General features: G+C 60.1%; 5 protein-coding genes across 5 annotated transcripts; 4 read left to right on the top strand and 1 right to left on the bottom strand.

The window, feature by feature from the left end:
- Positions 1–634: 634 nt before the first annotated feature.
- PLICBS_002813 (E3 ubiquitin ligase complex SCF subunit scon-3) lies at positions 635–1392 on the top strand (the record flags this gene model as incomplete). The annotated part of the gene is made up of 4 exons (XM_018322522.1): positions 635–710; positions 810–904; positions 979–1149; positions 1216–1392. The coding sequence occupies 4 exons, from the start codon at positions 635–637 to the stop codon at positions 1390–1392; spliced, it is 519 nt and encodes a 172-aa protein (XP_018180002.1).
- A 2750-nt stretch (positions 1393–4142) lies between these two features.
- On the top strand, positions 4143–4974 carry PLICBS_002812 (Arf GTPase arl1; the record flags this gene model as incomplete). Its single annotated transcript, XM_065600087.1, has 5 exons — positions 4143–4243; positions 4326–4332; positions 4397–4480; positions 4549–4872; positions 4954–4974. 5 exons carry the CDS (start codon positions 4143–4145, stop codon positions 4972–4974), a joined length of 537 nt encoding a protein of 178 aa, XP_065456159.1.
- Positions 4975–8077: 3103 nt separating this feature from the next.
- PLICBS_002811 (peroxisomal catalase A) lies at positions 8078–9689 on the top strand (the record flags this gene model as incomplete). The annotated part of the gene is made up of 2 exons (XM_018322520.1): positions 8078–8249; positions 8371–9689. 2 exons carry the CDS (start codon positions 8078–8080, stop codon positions 9687–9689), a joined length of 1491 nt encoding a protein of 496 aa, XP_018180000.1.
- Positions 9690–11502: 1813 nt separating this feature from the next.
- Positions 11503–11859, top strand: PLICBS_002810 (uncharacterized protein; the record flags this gene model as incomplete). Its single annotated transcript, XM_065600086.1, has 1 exon — positions 11503–11859. The coding sequence occupies one exon, from the start codon at positions 11503–11505 to the stop codon at positions 11857–11859; it is 357 nt and encodes a 118-aa protein (XP_065456158.1).
- Positions 11860–13983: 2124 nt separating this feature from the next.
- PLICBS_002809 (uncharacterized protein) lies at positions 13984–15051 on the bottom strand (the record flags this gene model as incomplete). The annotated part of the gene is made up of 1 exon (XM_018322519.2): positions 13984–15051. The coding sequence occupies one exon, from the start codon at positions 15049–15051 to the stop codon at positions 13984–13986; it is 1068 nt and encodes a 355-aa protein (XP_018179999.2).
- Between the last annotated feature and the right edge of the window lie 5667 nt (positions 15052–20718).

Raw genomic sequence — 20718 nt, 5'->3', positions numbered from 1 at the left:
CACAAGGCAGCAGCGGGGCCCCACTCGCTGGCTGCCAGTGAGTTTCCGCGCGGCGCACAGTGAATGCGTCAATGTGCCACGATCAGCTAAGGTACGAAGTATACGGTGCGCACTCAAAGCCTGGCAACCAGCCTCGTGTGCCAGCTCCTGCCACTGATACAAATAAAGCATCTCCAGGCTGCCCTCGTTCCTTTCTCTTTCACTCTGGGAAGGAACTCCGCACATCGCACCTCACAAGATCGTGACCCCCAAAGATTCTCTCAAACTCCAACTGCAACTGCCGTTCCAGGTGAGCAAGTCCCCTTCACGTCATGCGTGGCGCGCCGCCCCGAGCCTGGGCGACGTGAGCCGCACTGAGGTGGCTGCTGGCTGTGGCCCTCCATCCATTGCGACTGGTGCCGCCAGCGCGGCAGCACCCACCCATAGAACCCCGCAGACCCTTCCACTGCCCGCCTCATTGCTACACTCTGTCCACGCTCCAGCGCCTCCGTCATTCCAACCTCCCTCCATCACAATCCACCGACATCGACGACCGGCCTCTGTTGCTATCAGCTCGGCCATCGCACCCGATCGCAAGGCTCACATACTTTCCACAGCATACTCTTTCGACCCCATCCGCATCTCTACCGTCGCCATGGCCGATACCGCCGCCGCTGGACAGGCCGAGAAGGTCTGGCTCGCCTCCAACGACAATGCCCTCATCGAAGTTGGTATGTCGACACATCATCGCCGCCGGGCGACGCAGAGCCGACGCATGGCTCCGCGTGCGCAGACGAGTCTTGATTTGCTGACGTGACCGCCGTCTATAGACCGTGACGTGATCGAGCGCTCCGTCCTTATCAAGAACCTGCTCGGCGACACGGACGCCAAGTCGACCAAGGAGGCGCCCATCCCCATCCCCAACGTACGTGCATCCTCGTCCGACTTGCTTCGCCGCTTGCCACGGATATACATTGCTGTGCGCTAACTCCATCCAAGGTCAACGAGGCCGTCCTTCGCAAGGTCCTGGAGTGGTGCGAGTGGCACCGCAATGACCCGCCTCAGGCCCAGGACGAGGAGTCGGATGCGCGCAAGAAGAGCACTGATATTGACGACTGGGACCAAAAGTTCATGCAGGTTGACCAGGAGATGCTTTTCGAGATCATCCTTGTATGTGAACCCTGCATCGTGCTGTCTCGATGAGCGACCGTGTCCGGCTAATCCTTCACGTGGCAGGCTTCCAACTACCTGGACATCAAGCCCCTGCTCGACGTTGGCTGCAAGACCGTCGCCAACATGATCAAGGGCAAGTCTCCCGAGGAGATTCGCAAGACGTTCAACATCACCAACGATTTCACCCCCGAGGAGGAGGAGCAGATCCGGCGCGAGAACGAGTGGGCCGAGGACCGATAAATTTCCCCCATCGTGGCTTTGAAGGACGGCCTCTCAGCCGCACCGCGCGTGGGGGTTGCGGTTAGTGGCCGCTCACTGCATGTTGTTTCGTTGCGGTCTACGGCGTGCTATTCAGGCGTTTTACGGACAGATTCATGAGTTGGGCCCGGTTTCATGGCATTCCGAGGGCGGAGTGTGTTGCGCATGCCGTGGGCTTCGGATAGACCTCTAGTAGGGCCCCGAGACTCGTTTTTAATGCAGAAAGCTCCGGCAGATATGCGTCGAGGGTGATGAAATGTAGCAAGCACATCACCTGTGATGAGTCGAGTGCATCGGAACGTGTCAATCATCTGTCCTCGGGAGCCTGCTGACAGACACGAAGCAACTCTCGTCAGCTCTGCGGTACGATCCGGACGACGAAGGTCGACATGCGAAGCTTCGGGGTCTCGTTAGAGCCCCGTGAAGCGAATATATACGACGACAGCGGCAACCGGGGAGGAGAGTTCCAGGGACCCAGCCGTGTAGGAAAGTTGATGAGGTGTGGAAAGCATATCACGCGTGATGAGTCGAGCGTACAGCGACCAAGTCTTGAAAGTAAGCTGATGCACAACACGTGTAATGAATAGAGCTTATGGCGAACCAAGTCGTGAGAGATGTGCCTCACGTTGCCAAGTCGCAGGCTTTCACCATTGATGGTGTGTCACAGATAGCGATGGCGCAGAGTAATAGTGTCTTGTTCCCTGTTGACGGGACATCAAAATCTGTGCATTCCTTTCCCTATGACCGACCGTGACATGCAGTGTAGTGAGAATCAAGAAACCAAGGCAATCAAGCCTGCCCATTTTCCGTGCGTCCACAAATCGTTCCCTCGCGCCAGAAAACAGCTTCAACCCGCAATCCGGCCATCCTTCCTGCCTCGAGGCGTCTCCATTGCTCCCAAAAGAAAACGGGTCGCGTCCCGGTGGGATGCCGGTGCCCTTTGATAGTTTCTTCTTTGGTCTGTTTGTTGCTTGCCTGGAGGTGGTTGTGTCGAATGCAGGGAAGGAAATCGAGAATGATCGGAGGCGAGCAGTTTAGATGTTCAGGCGAGTCTTGCGCCAGTGCCGTCTCTTGGCGTTGTATCTGCGTGCGCCGTCTACGTTAGCATTTGGGAATTTTTTTCAAGCCCTAGCGGGGAGGGCGCTCAAAGGGATGCGTATCGGGGAGGTGATGATTCTCATCGACTCGAGGGCGTGGGAGAGAGGAGGGGGCGAGCGTACCGGACAGTGTTGCCCGTTCGGAGTCTAATCCATTGCGGCACAGGGCGGTTCTGCTTCTGCGCCTTGGCAAGCTTCTGCTTGGTACGGAAAGACTTGTGGCTCTGTTCAGATGGGCGATGCATCGGTCAGCGTTCAGTCCATGATGTTGCGTGCGTGCTGCACGTCACACGTCGCCCCTTCCGCCCCGCGGGCAGCCAGCGGGCACAAGTCCATCGAGAACAACGCAACCTCGCGCCGAATTGTTTTGAATCTCTGGGATATATGCGCGCTGGCTTTCTCGCGGGTTCGGCGTACGGGCGTGATCAGGGAGAGCAGGGCGTACCGGCATCGTGATGGCTTTGGGCGTGTCGAGTCGAGTCGCTTGAAGGTGACGATTTTCGTGGAGTTGAGACGACGAGGATTTTTGACCCGCACCAGAGGGCGTAAAACCCTAGTAGCGAGCGCCGGAAAAGCGCAAAAAACGTGTGCGGCCGAAATGTGTGGCTGATGAGCACAAGGTGAGGCGGGTACTGTGGCGCGGCGAGGGGGGGCTGATGCCTGAGGCTGCCAAGCTGCGGCCGCTCGGTGGGGCCGTGTGGCGTTACGTTGGACAGCCCTCGAAAAGCCGTCTTAATAATGGCCGGTCGTGAGGGAGACAAAATTAGGCGGGCAAGACTTGACACGTGAACGGCACATGAGACGAACCGGGCCGCTGAGACGGAGGTTGTTGCGAACCCATCGCTTCACGGCTGGCGGTGTACCATGAACGGAATGCAGTCTTGAGGAAAAAGCATCGCTGGAGAGATAGTCGGGATACTTATCAAGTACACTGTCTTTCGCCAGCATGTAATGTGTTGCTCCGAGAGTGTAAGCTTGATTGCTCAGAGCTATCTACTTTGCACCAGTTTAGCTACACTTCTCCAGCAACGTTGGGAGAAAACAACTGTCAAGCCCATGCCGTTCCTCCAACGGCCACGGCACCAACCCAACTTCGTCACGAGCGCGTCGTGTCCTCAAACGCTGGAACTCGGCAGTCTTGACACCCAAACCACCCCCCCCCCCCCCCCCCCCCCCCTTGTCGCAGGACAGCTGCGCGGGGAATTTTGTCGACCCTCCACAGGCCAATTGGAAGCCAAGAATAGGGACGCAACCTCCCTCGGGAGGCCCGCCCAGTCTAGAAGCCAGCCCATCTGGCCGGCAGCGCAGCGTTGCAGGTGCTCTCCCAGGGGAAGCCATTTCTCATCAGCGCCTCCTGATCCGTCCGGCCTTCAAACCGGAGTCCGCCACGTCTTTTCTCAAGCTTCGCTTCTTGCGAACATCGACGACGACACACGACTGCCAACGACACGACAACCCAAACCCTTGTGTGCGTTGCGTTCTTTGCCCCCATACGACGCCGCCGGCGGGCACGACCTCGAAGAGTGTCGACGGATCGACGGGACGGGACCTAACCCACGGCACGCGCGCCCCCGAGTTCACCACCCCCAGAGAGATATATACCCCGTGGGCGCGGAGCACCACGACTCAGCAAAGATGGGTTCGGGCATGTCATGGCTGTCCAACTTGTTGTGGGCGAAGAAGGAGATTAGGATTCTGATCCTGGGTCTTGTTCGTGGCCTCCCGACGCCCCGCCGGTCTCGCAGAACGCGTCTGCTAACGGGAGGTGGTCCCCCTCCACCTACAGGACAACGCGGGCAAGACGACTCTGTTGTACAGACTGAAGGTATGCGCACGAGGGCGGGCACGTGGCTGTCGCCGGCGCAGGGTGCTGACAGAGTGGATTGCAGATTGGTGAAGTTGTCACGACAATACCGACCATCGGCTTTAACGTCGAATCCGTCACCTACAAGAACCTCAACTTTAATGTCTGGGTACGTTCGGGATCGCGATATACAAGTGCGGCTGCTGTCGAGCGTTGCTAACGATAAACGACGTGAAGGACCTGGGCGGCCAAACCAGCATCCGGCCCTACTGGCGGTGCTACTACGCCAACACGGCGGCCGTCATCTTCGTCGTCGACTCGACCGACATCGAGCGGTTGCAGACGGCCTCGGAGGAGCTCGCCGCCATGCTCAACGAGGAGGAGCTCAAGGACGCCGCGCTGCTCGTCTTCGCCAACAAGCAGGACCAGCCCGGGGCCAAGGGCGCGGGCGAGATCTCGGAGGCGCTGCGCCTGGGCGAGCTGCGGGACCGCAACTGGAGCATCATGGCGTGCTCGGCCGTGGACGGCAGCGGCGTCAACGAAGGGATGGACTGGCTCGTGGTAAGCTTTCCCCCCTTGCCCTGCTCGGTGCCGCGAGGAGCCCATGTGTGGTAGCTCGACACGCTGACAGCAGCCTCTCAGCAAACCGTTTCTCAGGAATAAGCAGCCTGGCGACCGACGGCGATGCCACGAAACGACCTTTTCGACTCGCACATGTACAACAACCAACGACGTGATGATCATAGTCCCTGCCAGCTCCGTCGCATGTCGAGCGACCGCGGTTCAGGGCGTAAGGGGGCGCATACAAGAAGATATCAAGAGGGCGCGAACATTCTCGGCGTCTCGGACGCGCGAACGGTGCATACAGGGAGGGTATTCGGGAGGTTGGCGCCTGCTGGATGAGCTGGTTGCTGTTCCCTCGAAACGCATGGGAGGCACGGCGTTGGCCGTGGTTAGACACATAAGATACTAGTACGACCGTTTTAATGCCAGAGCCCCGGACGCCCACACGCGCTGTCCTGGAGTTCGATTCTGTTATGATTCTTGGCTGTCACAAGGACTGGTCTGTATGTGCTGCTACAAGGAGCCGACTCCATGTGACACAGCAAGAGGTAATGGGTTACTACGCCGATATTGAACATGGCCAACCCCTGGCTATAGTGGTCCAGTGGATGGAATACGATGGGTGGACCTTTTGAATGGAAGGAATACGCAGAGCATTGAAAGGCCTTCAAAGTCGGGTGCGAAGAAAGACGCTGTCAAGGTTAACCGAGAGATGTCCGAGATGTCCACACAGGAGCGACGACAGCTGCCGGAAAACATGCAGGGAAGAGGCGACAATTCCCGTACGCCTGCATGTCCGCAAATGCCGATAGCTACGGAGTACGTGGCGCAGGAGTCGAGTTGTACCCGCGTGAGCTGGTTACATGGCGTCGGGAAACCGCGGCGAATATCGTACGAGTGGAGGCTGGCCGTGTTGGCAGCATTATTTGTCTTTGAGGCGCGGTCAGTACAGAATTGTCTAGGGTGCAGTTTCGACGAGACTCGGACATCGACCCGGGCCGAGTGTCGTCGTCCGCCCCTGAGCAGGTGACTGCGTGACGCGGACGTGTCGCACGCACCCGGGCAGACGCGACCGCGAACTTCGCCGGACGCCGATAGCGGTGGTGGGTGGCGGCGGGAGCACTCGTCAGGTTCGAATATTGATGAAGGTCCATCAAGATCACAGAGGTACACCGGCAGCTGGGGTTGGGAGACTTGGGAGGCGCCTTGCCGCATCCGGTATGCGCCAGCGAGCCCCACCACGGACCGGCCGCGTCGACGTCAGGCGGGCCAGAGACAGACAAACGATGTCTGGGTCGACAGATGATGCGCGCCTGGGGTGCATGGCGCAAAGGCCCAAGAGGCCAGTGAGGCGATGACGAGTGGTCTGCGCCGGTCCGTCCGTGCAACGGCTGCGTCGAATCCGTCCCGAGCCAACTCGACCGCGGGGTAATGCCCTCGTACACGGCGGTGGTATGGTATCACGACTTACACCCAGCGCGGCTGGGACGCTCGAGGTACGACGCAGCTTGAATGTATGCTTATTTGACCACATGATCTCGTTCCTGTGGCCATGGCAACTGGACGAGAAGAGGTCGAAAGCCCGAACGTTGGACACCAGGAATTCATGCCCGACGCCGTCTGTCGTTGACCGTCCCGTGAGTGTGATACAGCATATCATATCATCCCCAAGCACGCAGCCAGAACCAGCAGAGTGCGAGCACGAAGCACGCGCGCCCTCTGAGCGTGACTCGAGACGTGGAAACAGGCGCACCGCCCCAGGACCGTCTTTCTCGGAATTCGAGGCCCTCTTCTCGTCGCATTTCTCTCGGGGTTGGGCCCGAGTCCCCTCGGCCTCGTCTCGCGGGGGTGGATGCGGATGGATGCGCCGGAACAGGCGGCCAGCGCTGCCGGCATGTCTCCGCCCGGGAGCGCTGGCCACTTTGGCATCAGTGCTTTCAAATGGCCGCCGTCGCGTTGACCGGTGTCCCCAGAGCCTGGCCGTCTCGGGCTTCCGAGAGGGGGGAGGGGGGAAAGGCTGTCTGCCGGTGCTTATTCCTGCTCGCTGGGTTGGGGGGTGGAGGGGGTCTCGAGTGCGAGAAGTGATATGGAATCCACCAGTGCCGAGTAAGCTCCCAAGCCATGCACCAAGGAAATCAGGTCATACGAGTACGTTTCTGTTCGGCTGGAAAGACGGTCCCGTGCTCAGGCGAATGCCCTCGAGCTGCGAAGCGGTCGCACATGGTGCTACACACAAGCACATGCGGTGCAGTGCGCGGCAGCGGCGCGCCCATCGCTGATCGAACTGCGGGACCAGGCCCGAGCGATGGAGGAGCAAAAGTCAAAAAGTGGTGATGTCGACGTCGGGGCCAAGCAGGCTGACGCTTGCATTTGCCCCGCCGGCCATTGGTGGGAGGGGCGGCGGCCCACCGCTGTGCGCCCCGCTGCGTGTTCAGCAGCGGCAGGGATGGCAAGGCACTGAAGACGTCAACGTCGGAGAAGTCCTGGGGCCTGGCGGCGCCTGCCCGCCCACTTGGCCGCCATCCGCCAATGCCGTCGCCCTGTCGCTCGCTCCTGCCCGGGCCGGGCACACACTGAGCGACGGCTAGCCAGTATCGGACGATGCAAGCGACGCGGTTGGCCGGGACCCCAGCAACCGGTGCTGGGCTGGCAGGCGCGAACCCCCTCAACTCTCCGGGCAGCTCCCCTGCTGTCTGCCGCGCTGCGGTGCAACCGCCATCCAGATGTTACCGCCGTGCTACCGCACGCGTTGGAACTCTAACTCGCCTCGCACGGCGGTACCTGCCTCGCCTCCGCGAGCGGGTTTGTCATGCCTGCCCTGCTCGCATGTACTTGGCAGTTCGCACGTCGCAGTAGAATGTAGCATGTACGTACCCTGGGCATCCGTCCATGTGGCAGGTAGACCCTCGTTTGTTGTCTAGCGTCGAACCTCCTGCCCGAAGACGTACGTAGTTTCCACAAACCAGTGGCGGCTCCTCCTGCCCTGGCGAGGAGGGTGCGAGCAGTATATAGTCGGCATTGGTCCCTCCACTCCTCCTTCCCCGAGCTCGTCATCCGTCTTGTTCCCTGTCTGCACTTCCCTCTGGCTCTCGACCAGAGCCCTTAGAGATTGACCATAGACTCATAGAGCATCTTGCCTTGTTTGCACACTTAACGCTCTTACACCACGCCACATCCTCCTCCCACTTGACCACCCGCCACAATGGGTGCCAACGACGCCCCTGCTTCCACCTACCGGTATGACGAAAAGCCCGTCTACACCACCTCCAATGGCGCCCCCGTCAACAACCCTTCGGGGTGGCAGCGTCCCGGTCCCATGGGGCCGCTCCTGCTTCAGGACTTCCACTTGATTGACCAGCTGGCGCACTTTGACCGTGAGTTCACTCTACCCCGAGCCTGATACGTGGCTGGTGCTTTCCGCGTCTTCGGCTTCAGCACCAGCTGTGTATCAGGTTGGCTAGGCAGAGTCTCAGTTTGCTAACAGCGAGACCACAGGCGAGCGCATCCCCGAGCGAGTAGTCCACGCCAAGGGTGCTGGTGCTTACGGTGAATTCGAGGTGACCCACGATGTCACTGACATCACGTCCATCGACATGTTCAGCAAGGTCGGAAAGAAGACCAAGTGCGTTACTCGCTTCTCTACCGTCGGCGGCGAGAAGGGCTCGCCCGACTCCGCCCGTGATCCTCGAGGCTTCTCCGTCAAGTTCTACACCGAGGAGGGCAACTGGGACTGGGTCTACAACAACACGCCCATCTTCTTCCTGCGAGACCCCACCAACTTCCCCCTCTTCATCCACACCCAGAAGCGCAACCCGCAGACCAACCTCAAGGATGCCACCATGTTCTGGGACTACCTCTCCACTCACCAGGAGGCCATCCACCAGGTCATGCACCTCTTCTCCGACCGCGGCACGCCCTACTCTTACCGCCACATGAACGGCTACTCTGGGCACACCCACAAGTGGACCAAGCCCGACGGCTCCTTTGTGTACACCCAGGTCCACCTCAAGACGGACCAGGGAAACAAGACGTTCACGAATGAGGAGGCCGGCAAGCTGGCTTCCGAGAACCCCGACTGGCACACCCAGGATCTCTTCGAGTCCATCCAGAAGGGCGACTATCCCAGCTGGACCGTCTATGTCCAGGTCCTGACCCCCGAGCAGGCCGAGAAGTTCCGCTGGAACATCTTCGACTTGACCAAGGTCTGGCCGCAGAAGGAGGTTCCTCTGAGGCCCGTCGGCAAGCTTACCCTCAACAAGAATGTTGAGAACTACTTTGCCGAGATCGAGCAGGTCGCCTTCTCGCCCTCGCACCTGGTCCCTGGCGTTGAGCCTTCGGCAGACCCCGTCCTGCAGTCGCGCCTGTTCTCGTATCCCGACACCCACCGCCACCGTCTGGGCACAAACTATCAGCAGATTCCTGTCAACGCCCCGCTGCACCCCTTCAACCCCTACCAGCGGGACGGCGCCATGGTCGTCAATGGAAACTACGGTGCCAACCCGAACTACCCCAGCTCCTACAGGCCGCTCACCTACAAGACCGCCCCTCCCGTGAACACCCATGAGCAGTGGTCTGGCTCCGCGGTTCACGCGCTCTTCCAGGAGATCAACGACGACGACTACGTCCAGGCCAAGGGGCTCTGGGATGTTCTCGGCCGAACCTCTGGCCAGCAAGACAACTTTGTTGGCAATGTGGCCGGCCACCTGAGCGCCGCTCACCAGGACACGCGGAACCGGACGTATGACATGTTCTCGCGTGTCGATGCTGGTCTTGGGAAGGCTATCAAGGAGCAGACTGAAAAGCAGGTCAAGTAAACAAGACGCTGCGCCGTCGGTGACGGGATAATGAATGTGCCATGAGATGTCTGTTTATAAATTTGCAGTCGGTAATGGAAACCGGCTTGAGAACGAGATTAATTTACCGAGTTACTCTTTGAAGGCCTTAGGGATATTCTATGCCGGATGTTCGGTGCTGCTTCGTGTTCCCGTGGGCGAGCGCGCTACGAAATGATAACAGTCGCGGCCGACAGCGTGGCACTGGTCGAGGTTTAAAGACGGAGATGCTCGCGGCGGGAATTAGTCGCACTCCACAGTAATCATCCAATACTCATCAGGTACTCGCCGGGATGGTCGTGTGTCGTTGGGAGTGAACTCGTAGAGCAGCAGGGGCGGTAGAGTTGCAACATTACTATGTATTCGACAAGGTTCATGCAAATGATCGGGATGGTGTGCACAGGCTGGCAGCGAAGCACCGCATGTCTGGAAACGCTGCGCTGCGAGTGTCTTCCCGCAGAGTCACTTTTGATGTTTAACACTCTGTACGAAGTACCATGCGTAAGCATGATGTGGTGAACAATACCCCTTAAAGAAGGAGAACTACCGAGAAAACGGGACTCTCGTTAGTGCATTTAACGCTTACACAAGAAGACGATACGCGGTTCTGCCTGGTGTGGACGACGGATCGCTTGACGCTCGTCATGATTAGTTCTACGATCACGCATGGACGGCGATTCATGTACCGTTCATGATGCACTTAGTAGCGATGTTTGTTTCAAAGATACGCAAGGTACAGTATGTAGTAGGGCGTCTTTTTTTCTGTTGGTTTTTTTTTTTTTTGTTTCTACAAGAGTTTTCTGGCTGGGATACTGTAATAATCCGCGCAGAGACCCGTGTTTCGGTACATGACGCGCTGCCCCCTGCCAGGCGTCAACGAGGCGTCAACGAGTGTATCTATGCATGCATGCGTGCTCTCCTCTCCCCTTCCCGGTGGCGGAGCACTCTTGTCGTTTTGCTCCCAGTCCGTCCTGACTCGTTCCGGGCCCCCGCCCTCCCCTTCCCCCCCCCTCCTTCCCGGTGTTACATGGTGTAGTGTTTGAGAGAGGGCCTCATGTTGCACTTACTGGCGAACTGGGCGATGCCGATCGGACCGAGAGGTACTCCGTACAGAGTCATGTATTCATATGAGCATATATATATATATATATATATATATATATATATGTACGTAGAGTGAAGGCCTTCGAGATCGAAGTGAGAGATTGAGTTGTTCACGTCCCAGTCATAAAACTACAGAAATCTGACCTTGCAAACGCGATACCTGCGCAAGTTATCCAGTGCAAGCGAAGCGACCTCCAGATAAGGTCGAATCTTACCCTGTTAAGCATATACATCCCGCCGAGACAATCCCAAACCCCATCTACCCACCGATGTAAGGCCTCGCGAGTATATGCTTTCCATGCCTCCCTCCAATATCCCCCTTCCCTCCGCCCCGCAACAAGCCTTCGGCAGTAGTAGCCCGCCAACTAACACGGAAAAACAGATGCGCGCGCTCGTCGCACTCGCCGCACTCCTCGTGGGCGCTCCAGCAGCGGCGGCAGCAGCAGCAGCAGCAGCAGCAGCAGCAGCAGCAGCAGCAACAGCAATAGCAGGCACGGCAACAACAGCAGCAGCAGCGGCGACGACGTCGCCGCCGCCGCCGCCGCCGCCGCCGCCACTGCAGACACCAGAACCCCTCGCACGACTCCCCCTCCCCGTCCCCGTCCCCCTCCTCCCCCCTGTGCAGAAACGCGAAGTCGACTTCGACAAGCTCGCCCCCGACGTGGCCGGCAGCTGCTCCCCCACCAGCTGGATGTGCTACATGGGCCACACGACGGGCAAGAACGTGGTGCGCTACGTGCAGGACCTCGTCGTTTCCGCCGCGGCGCTGCCCGACGACGCCGTGTACCCCAACGACAGGCACATCGCGTGCCGGCAGCTGGGCTCCGGCCCCGGCGGCTTCTGCCTCTTCTTCCAGGGCGTCGCCCGGCCGGGCAACCGCACGGGGCGCGACGTGAGGCGCCTCATGGAGCCGCTCCACGCGGTGAGCAGCGCGGGCCTTGGGAACTGCGCGGGGCGGTGCGGCGTGGTGTGGGATAAGAGATGGGGAGGGGGCAGGCTCAAGCTCGACTACGTGCACGACTCTTGCGTGGATATCTGCAAGCGCTGAGTTGATCATACTTCTCACGACACGGCCCTGCTGGGTACCAAGGGTCACGGGAACTTTCAGGACTCAAACAACGCGGCTGGAGTAGACACCATGGTCATTTCACGTGCGAACTGCGCATGGCGACCGTGAACAATAGTTTGTGTTCATATTAACTAATAGGGCGACAACCATAGAAGAGCGTGAAGAGACAGACGAGGCCGGGGGAGGAAATGCCTTTCACACCCCCGGGGATCCCGACGAAAGCGGCTTGCGCGCTTGTCCTCCGTCCTGGGTTGATTTCCAGGGTTCGCCCGTCGCCTGCCGCCAGGGCAGGCTGAGGGGTTAGGCTAGGTATCCTTTGCAGAAGAGTTGTTTTATGATTTTTCTTTGCCCCGTTTCCTTCCCATTGATTCGCAAGCGAGGTGTAGGAGTGGAGGTTGCCCCGGGCGCAACGCGCCCGAGGATTACGTAGAAACCAGCATCTCAAGACGTCGAGGTATAAAAAAGGAACAGGGCGCGCGCACATGCGCCGCGCAGCGGCCCGGGGGCAAGCACGGGGGGTCGCGGACCACCGTGTTGCCCGCCTGTGGCGGAGAGCCCTGCCTCAGTGCCCGCGCTCTTCCAGGAGCATGCCTCCTCCCGCAGGAGGGAAGAGGATCGGGCACTGAGTGGTATGTAGTGAGATGAGCTACATGTGATCTCATGGGCCGTCACCCAACCTTGACGACTGGTCCCGACTCTGCACGAGCGGCGACAGACCACCAAGCGGACATCGCAGCTACCGCCCCGGCTGCAAGATTCATCTCTGGCTAGCAGAGAGACCTGCGGCACCGGGCACGATATGTGCGGTGTTGTTCGCAAGACGGCGTCGAGTGCGCAGGGTCGGGCATTTTGCGTTCAAGTCCCTCAGGAGGGTACGGCCCATGAAAGGACGACAGCATTAGAGAGGCTCGTCGCTCGTCTCCGCGCAGCGAAGACGGGACGTGCGGTCCAGCTCATCGGTCGTTCCCGGCCAGTCGTTCGGTTTCCTGGACTTGCCACGTAATTCATTGACGTGATTACGCGGCAACCCTTGATGCATCAGACACCCAACGCCTGCCGACCAGAGGATCGTATTCCGGATAGTCCCGTAATCGGCCAGGGTATGGTTGTGTCTAATGGCGGCCGCGCAAAAGGTGGCCCATGGCTGGATACCAGTCCAGCTCATTTTCTTGAGTCGCAGAGTCGACTGGAACAAACCCCTGCATTGAGCATTGATCATATTCCCGAAACGACTGCAATTTGGCATCAAGCCAGATATTCGTCCCTTCGGCCATTCCGTCATCATTGCTCAATGAAATTTGGTCGTGCTCGTTCGTCGAATCGTCAAGAGCCATCATGTATTATGTAGCCGCAACAAGGTCGAGGTCCAAAGAAAGAGAAGTGAACGTGAGCCTAGGGCGACTGTCGTCTAAGCCGGGTATCTACCGAGAAAATGCCTCTAGAGTGTCGTTCCGAGCGTCCAAAATATAAAGGGAAAAGAATGTCGGAGAATCGAAGTTTGGCGAATCCATGGGAGCCTGTTATCGGGCCATGCCGAGCTTGTGCATTGCTGCATTCCTCTTATCTTTAACCCAAAGGAACCAACCGCTCAAAGGAAAAAAAGACCAAAAAATAACAAGTGCCGTGTTAAGAAAAAAGAAGGACAAGGTCGCAAGCCGCTTGTGTCTCGTGGTCCCTGCCCAGTGTGTGAAAATGCTTCCAAGGTGCCCGCCGCGGATCCAGTCCATGCTGTGGTATCGAGGTTGAGATGGTCCCATACTAGGGCTAGCGATTGCGACGATGTTGGGGGTATTGCGCTCTCGCCAGGTTGCCGACAGAATGAGACCGAAAAAAAAAGTGGCGCGATGAAATGAGTCAGACCTCGTCAGGCCGTCCCCAGACGAGTGGATATTTGTCGAGCTGAATGAAACTCCGTTCCCGATGCTAAGAAAACGCCGAACCCGTGATGCCAATGTTGCGTGAATGATGAACCTCTATGTCGCTGTCAAGACGTTGTTTCTGGTGCAAGACGCCCCGGTCGAACGATCCCGCCCAGGGAGTGGCGCAGCGGCCTCATGATGTTGTGACCGCAGGATAGCTGTCACCTGTGGCGGGCGTTCGTTGTCACATTATGGTGGCGTATTCCTGGTAGCGATCCCAGCCGAAGTTGCCCATGCCACCCATGGCGCCCATGGCGCCCATGCCTCCCATGCCTCCCATGCCTCCCATGCCGATACTGACGCCGCACTGAGACGGGGCCAGCATGCTTGGCAGGGGAAGGGCGGGGATTGGGGCCGTGACTGGGGCCGTGCTGAAGAAGAAACCGGCGGTGGAGTGCGGCTGGCTGAAGGCTGGCGGCGGGGACGGGATCTGAACGTCGCTCATGGCCATGTTGGCCCAGACGGGCGTGGTGTGGCTCGAGTCGGCAGACGTCGAGGTGACGCTGGGGCTAGAGGGGAGGACCCTCCAGGCGTCGACTGCCGGCAGGGAGCCGGGCTGGGACCACAGGCTGTTGATGGGCGAGCTGGGGAGCAAGGGCGGCTGGCGGACCACGTCGACGACGCGAGGCGGAGGAGGCAGCAGGGGCTTCATGAGACCCATGAGGCTGGCCTTGACCTCCTCGCTCTTGCCGCAAAGCAGCTCGCCAGCACCCTCCTCCTCGAGGCCCTCGAGAGCCGAAACATGGGCGCGAAAGACGAACTTGTTGATTGCCTGAACAAAGTCGTCGTGAAGCTTCTTGCACTGCTGCTCCTTCTCAGACCACTCGTATGTGTTGGCCTTGGCGTCGACGCAGTGAATCTCCTTGTGGTACTCGACCAGTGCATCGATGGAATCCGTCGTCAGCTTGTAAGCGACCTCGTTGCGCAGGACCATGTCGACGTGGACGATGTAGGCCTCGATGTGAATGAGCTGGTAGCTGAAAAGATTTTCGAGAGGATCCTTGGGCATCTCAGCCTCGGGGAGCTTGGGCAGCATCAGGGAGGCCAGGGTCCAGATGGCGTTGGGCGACGACAGCGTCTCGGCGAGGCATCGTTGGTGTTGCGGGACGCTGTTGAGGGGGCGCTTGACTCGGTTTATCCGCTTGAGCGTCTGGGTGAGCCACGGCTCGACCTTGGATCCGAGCACGACGTTGACTGATGAGGCGCGCGGGGCGAAGGCGGCGGCCGACGCAGGCAGAAGCTGCACGGGCATTGTGGTGCTGGTAGCCGTCGACGGCGTCCTTGGTGGTGGTGGCGGGGGGCCCTGGTGGTCTGCGTGTGCCCTCTGGGTAGCCGGTAGGCAGTGGCGCTCGGAGCGGGCGATCGTTGGCGGGGTCGTCGGGACGGTGCGCGGGCGGAACGGGGCGGCAGAGAGGGAGGGAGAGGGCGAGGGCAGGACTCGAAACAAAGGGTTGCAAAGGGGGCACTAAAAAGGGAAGGAAAAAAGGCGAGATGGAGGCGACGGTGCTGAGCAGGGAAGACCTTGTCGTTGTTGTATGGCGGTGCTATATCGCCTGCTGAGCAGCCGCGGCCAGGAAGAAGAGAAGGGCGGACGAGGGTGTCGTGAGGAGAAGAGGAGGACGAGAAGGAGCTGGGAGGGGGGCTGCGCGGGTGAGTTATAGTGCTGCGCGCCAGGCCGGGCCTCGACAGGCGGACGGCTTATTTTAGCGGTCGTTTTTTGCGCCCGCTGACGACGATGGAGGCCACCAGACAGGGAGTACGCAGAGCCGTCCGGTCCCCGGCAGCAGAGGGAGGAGTGCTGGACTGGCGCTGAGTGGTGTGCAGGTACCTGCTGTAGGTACTAGAGGTGAGTCCCATAACATCCGGGTACATCGTACCCTACCTTACCTCTGCCTCCACCTCTACCAGCGCCAGCGCCGGCGCCTGCAGACGGAGACGCAAAGGCACGCCGCACGCCTCTCCACCGCGACCTGCAGGCGTCGGCCGATGGTGTCGGGCCCTCGTAAAGCGCTGGCTTGGCTGGCTGGGTGCGTTGCTAGCGTTGGCAGCCTCCAGGCCCGCCCTGTCTTGCCTTGCCTCCCAGGTTGCAACCACAGCGCCGCCAGCGCCGCCATGCAACGCCGCCGCCGCCGCCGACGCCGCCTCCTCCGGGGGATCCACAGGCCTGGCCTGCACTGGCTCTGGCTCTGGCACTCGACAGCCCGGGCGGCCGAGGCGGCATTTGGTGCTACTGCAGCCCGCGCTCCACACCATGGCTGTGCTGATGCGTCTTGCATATCATGGCATGGCATGGCATGGCATGGCATGGCTGCTGGCCCCGGTTGCGCTGCTGAGTGGTGTGAGGGCGCCCGGCACGCCGTTGCCCCGTCCCTGCCGGCCGACTGGGACGACGCCCTGCCCCGAGCGCCCATGCGCCTCCTGCGTGTTAGTCGCAGCTGAAAGCTGCATCCCGAGAGGCCCAGCGCGCAGCGCCACACCCATCGAGGCGAGCCGCCCTGTCCAGCACCTCTCCCAGATGTAGGTACCGGTACGCACCGGAGGGCCGACGTCTGTCGACTGCTTTGGGACCATCCAAGGAATCAGCTGTCTCCTGGATATCTCGGGTCGAGAAACACGCAAGTCGGAGCCATCATGGCCCACGGGAGCTGCGGAGCCAGAGCCGTCCCCAGCGTCAGACGCCCGTCTTGCCCGACGCCGAATACCCAGAAGGGGGGCGGCCGGTCCCTCTCTCCGTCTCGGGATACGTTCCCGGGTCCTCAGTCAGCGGCCGTCGAACGAGACCAAAGGCCAAAACCTGTCCCCGCGGCGCTTCCTCGAACGTGCTCGTGTTGCAGGAACCTTGAGCCGTGTGGCTGCTACAGCACGCGCCTTGGTCCAGGAAACACATGCTTGAGCTGAACCTCCTGAGACCACCGCCCTATCCGTCCTCCTGCAGTCCATGTGAAAAATGACATCTCGAGGGCTTCTGCCCCGTCGAGGCCACCCTCAACTTCCATCGTGGTGGGCTTGCGTAGTCGCGCAGCCAACAGAAACCTACACCCAACACCTATACGACCTGCAAGCTTTGGACTCTCGTCCCGAGTCGAACGTAGAGACAAGAATAGGCAGGAATCAATAGCTTTGTATTGCCTTCATGGCAAGCGGGAGTTCCATCTGGCTGCGGCCTGGGGCCTACCGTGCTCGCTCGTCCGCGTCAGCCAGCGCCTAGCCGCTGGCGATGTTGCGTGCCGAGAAAAGTGCTCGAGCGACAAACGCGCAGGCTCAAAGTACTTCGTGCGGCTACGAGCGAGTCCCTCCGGGGCGAAACAGCGTTGCCACTTATCATGCACGTTGTGACAAGCGGAAGTCAAACGGTGGCCGAGTAAGCCATCTTGGCTTCGCGCAGAGTCCAGATAGGCGCCAAGTTGCGACACGGAGATTGAGTACAATGGACCAGGACCCATCGACTCCGAAACTTCCCTCTTGGGAGAGCTGCCCGCCCCCAATAATTGTTTGCCCTGGTAACTCAGGACGCCAGACTTCCACATGGGGCCTGACCTTGTCACGGTGTCTTCGGGATGGTAGGGACGGCAACCCATGCTCTCCGTCCACCTCGACGGCCATCAACGAAGACACAGCTTCGACGTCTGTGAGCATGACTTGCATATTGCCTACATCTGGCGCCTGCACTCTGGGCCGCTTACGCAGGATACGAGGGTGCAACTTGAGGCAGGCAAGCACCGCATGCAGGAGGCACGCTTGCCCCTGCGTGTGGGTGTCATCAAACTCACGGCTTCATTAGGATTCGACGTACCAGAAGCTGCGGATAGGTCTTCGGTTGGCCGACCGGCCGGCTGGTCTCGAGGTTGTTTCCATTCGTGCAAGGCCCGAGACTCCTAGGTCTGGCCTCGAGCATGGGCCATGGGGCATATCCTCAACTCCCGTCGCCTCCGTGGTCTCGCTGAGATCGGCAAGTCGATTTGTGCGACGGCCCATCCCATCCCGCTTGGGCCAAGCCTTGGGTCAAGCCGCCCCTTAGGACGCGGCTGCTCCCTCGCCGGGGGTGGACGCTTCCAGATGCCGTGAGCTCTGCCCGTTGTCAATCAAGCGATACTCGACGGTGGTTGGGCAATGCTTCTGGAGGTCCCTGCAACGGGTTTGATGAGCTTGGCCCTGGCGTCCAAGGGGAACGGCGCAGCGTGGGGATTTGCAGCATTGTCAGGACTGGATTTGGCAGCTTGTCGAGGCCGGAGAGTCTGGAAAAGGGGGGGTGGGAAGAGTTTCGCGATGGACGGTCGAGGGCGGATGTCTGGGCGCGAAGCAACGTGAGCTTGTGAGTGGGTGGTCTCGTATGTTGTCCGGAGGGCCTATCCATGCTAGCAGCGGCTGTGAGCTGAGGGTTGCCAGACGGACAGGGGCGCCTAGAGGTCCTGATTGGAAGCGCCGTCGAAGAGAGGCACCGGCCAGAGGGTGGTGCTGGGTGGAGTTGCACAGCAGGGAGTGGAGTTGCCCGACAGGAGGCGACGAGCAGTCAGCGTGATTGGCTCCTGGCCGGCTGGAAAAGGCCAATCACCTCTTGTAAGTCGACTTTGATCAGATGTCTAGGCTTTTGGTGATGCCGCGCCGTCTCGAGATTCAATGGTCTGGGCGAATGCCTAGCGGGAGAGGGCTGGCTGGTCCGTTGGCCGAGCGGGTAGAGGAGCACGTATGGGGACGACGAGAGCGCAGGGACGCGGGCCGCCGCGGCATCGGGCAAGCCAAGCTGCAAGCGGCGCGCTTGAATCCAAGGAAGTCAAGCCAACGGACCATGATGCTCCCACTGTCGATCTGATAGTCGGCGATGCTGTCGCGAAATGTCTAATGAAACGAAACAGCGACCGAGCGCTCCTTGCCTGCACCCATGCAACGGGCTCTCGTTGCAGCCGATGGCGGGTGACTGTCGCACAGCCGTGGCCCGTCGAACGCCTGGAACTTCTGTCAGGCTTCGGTGCTCGCTCGGCGGCAGTTGCGTGGCTGCATCATCCTCCCTCTCAACCTACCCTGGCGGGTGCGAATGCCCGGGCGTCTCGTCTCGTCTCGCCGCGCCGTGTCGCATCTCGACTTGAGATTCAGGATTCTGCGCATTGCATGTATGTATGTGCAATGTACGACCTCGGCTGCACTAACCGTAGTCTGCGAGGCGTGCGTACAGGTAGCAGACTCGTTTTGCTTCTGCCCTGGCCGAGAGCTGCGACTGCTGGGGCCGCCAGTGAAGGAATGCAACCGCCATGCCTCAAGGATCAAGGATCCGGTCTGGTTCGTCCCGCTCTCGATGGCGGAGTAGGATCCGGAGGAAGATGCTAGTATATTGATTAAAGCTGATGCGAGGAGCGAGGTCTCGGCGGCTTTGACGGGCTAGCTGCATTGTTGCACTTGGCTCGGAGTGCAGGCATTCAGGAGCTGCCGTGCCTATCCTACCCTGTCGTGCCGGTTGTGGTGCCTGCTGAAGGTACTGTCTTCCGCCCCAGCCCTACCAGCCGGCGCGCGTGTCCTTCCAAGGATGGCCCTCGGTCAACTGTTTGGGGCGGTAAGTACGTCCGGTGTGGCCTTGCTCGCCGACCACATTGGGGGCGGCGCTTTGAGTCTTGACTGTTCGGTGTCCTCCCCGCGGATCTATGGCAGTCGCAACCCCAGCATCTGCGGATGATCTGCTTACGCTCGCATCCTCCTGGGCAAGTGGCGCTTTGACTTGGGCAGGCGCACGGCGCTCAGCTCACTTGCCGTTCCAAGTTTTGCTTCACCGTGCTCACTGCTGGGCCCCAAAGCTGCTGCCTTGGCCCGGACAGGAAGGGACTACGGATGCGCATGCCGCGAAAGACAGGCGAGGACTCGCGTGCAAGCGCGCTCATCAGCACATGACTGCAGCGGCGGCCCCGCGCGACTGCCGACGTTTGCTGGGCTTTCGCCTCGGCGTACCGGTACAAGTTTGCTGGAATTGGAGCAGCGTCGGTCAAGGGCTCCAGGGCTCCAGGACTCGCGGCTCAGGCTTGCCAGGTTGCTCCCCGCTGGTACCAGTCCGCCGGAAACTGGAACCTTGCAGTTGGGATCCTGGCCTGGCCAGGCACGGCAGTGGAGCCGGCAGCGGGTTGGGACGATGATGGATGAGGTGGGACGCCCGAGACGGCCAAAGGACAAAGGGCAGAGCGGGGGCCAGAGTGAGCGAGGTAAGGTACGTACTGGACTCCTTCCACCACAGGCATTTTTTCCCCCGCCGTGCCTGCCATCCAGTGCCAGGCAACTCGATTTCTATTTTTGGCAGGTTGCGCCCCGAGGCAGTCGCAGCATCAACATGATCCGTCGTCTCCATCGAGTCAACAACCACGATGATGCTCCACGCGGCCACGTTGGCGTCCCTGCACGCCTGCACATACCGGGGTTGATTTTTTCTCCCCTTCGTCTCTTGTTGCAAGATCGGCCGCCGCCGCCGCAGACTTGACAGCTGCAGTGGCTTGACGTCTCCGCCCGGGAGGCAGCCAGTGCGTTGGGTCTGCAACGGGGCGGGCGTGGTGACGAGGCCAGGCCGGCCCTTGGAGAGACGCAGAGACGCAGAGACGCAGAGGCCCAACGCGCCTTGGAGGGGTTTCACGATGCGCCGGTCACCGGCGATGACGACACCATGGGTTGACAGACGTGCGACACGAGAGATTTGGCCTTGATCCTGCAGGCCGGCGGGCTGGCCATTGTGTGTTGCGTGGGGCGCCTTTTGCTTGTGACGTGCCAAGCAGGTCAGGACGCACGCGCAGTTTGAGGTCACGAGGTGAGGACTTGCAGACTGCAGACTGCACACTGCAGAGCGGCAATGTCTTTCGCATCGCGCCCTGATTCGACAACTGCCTACCAAGTACGCAGGTAGTCAGTCCTCTCTGTCTCTCTGATGGCGCCGAGGCAGGAGACGCACTCC

This window comes from Purpureocillium lilacinum, assembly GCF_023168085.1.
Source record: "Purpureocillium lilacinum CBS 284.36 DNA, scaffold_2, whole genome shotgun sequence".
In the NCBI taxonomy this organism is placed as follows: Eukaryota; Fungi; Ascomycota; class Sordariomycetes; order Hypocreales; family Ophiocordycipitaceae; genus Purpureocillium; species Purpureocillium lilacinum.
Note: the sequence above shows the minus strand (reverse complement) of the source record. Positions and strands in the feature narration are given on the sequence as shown.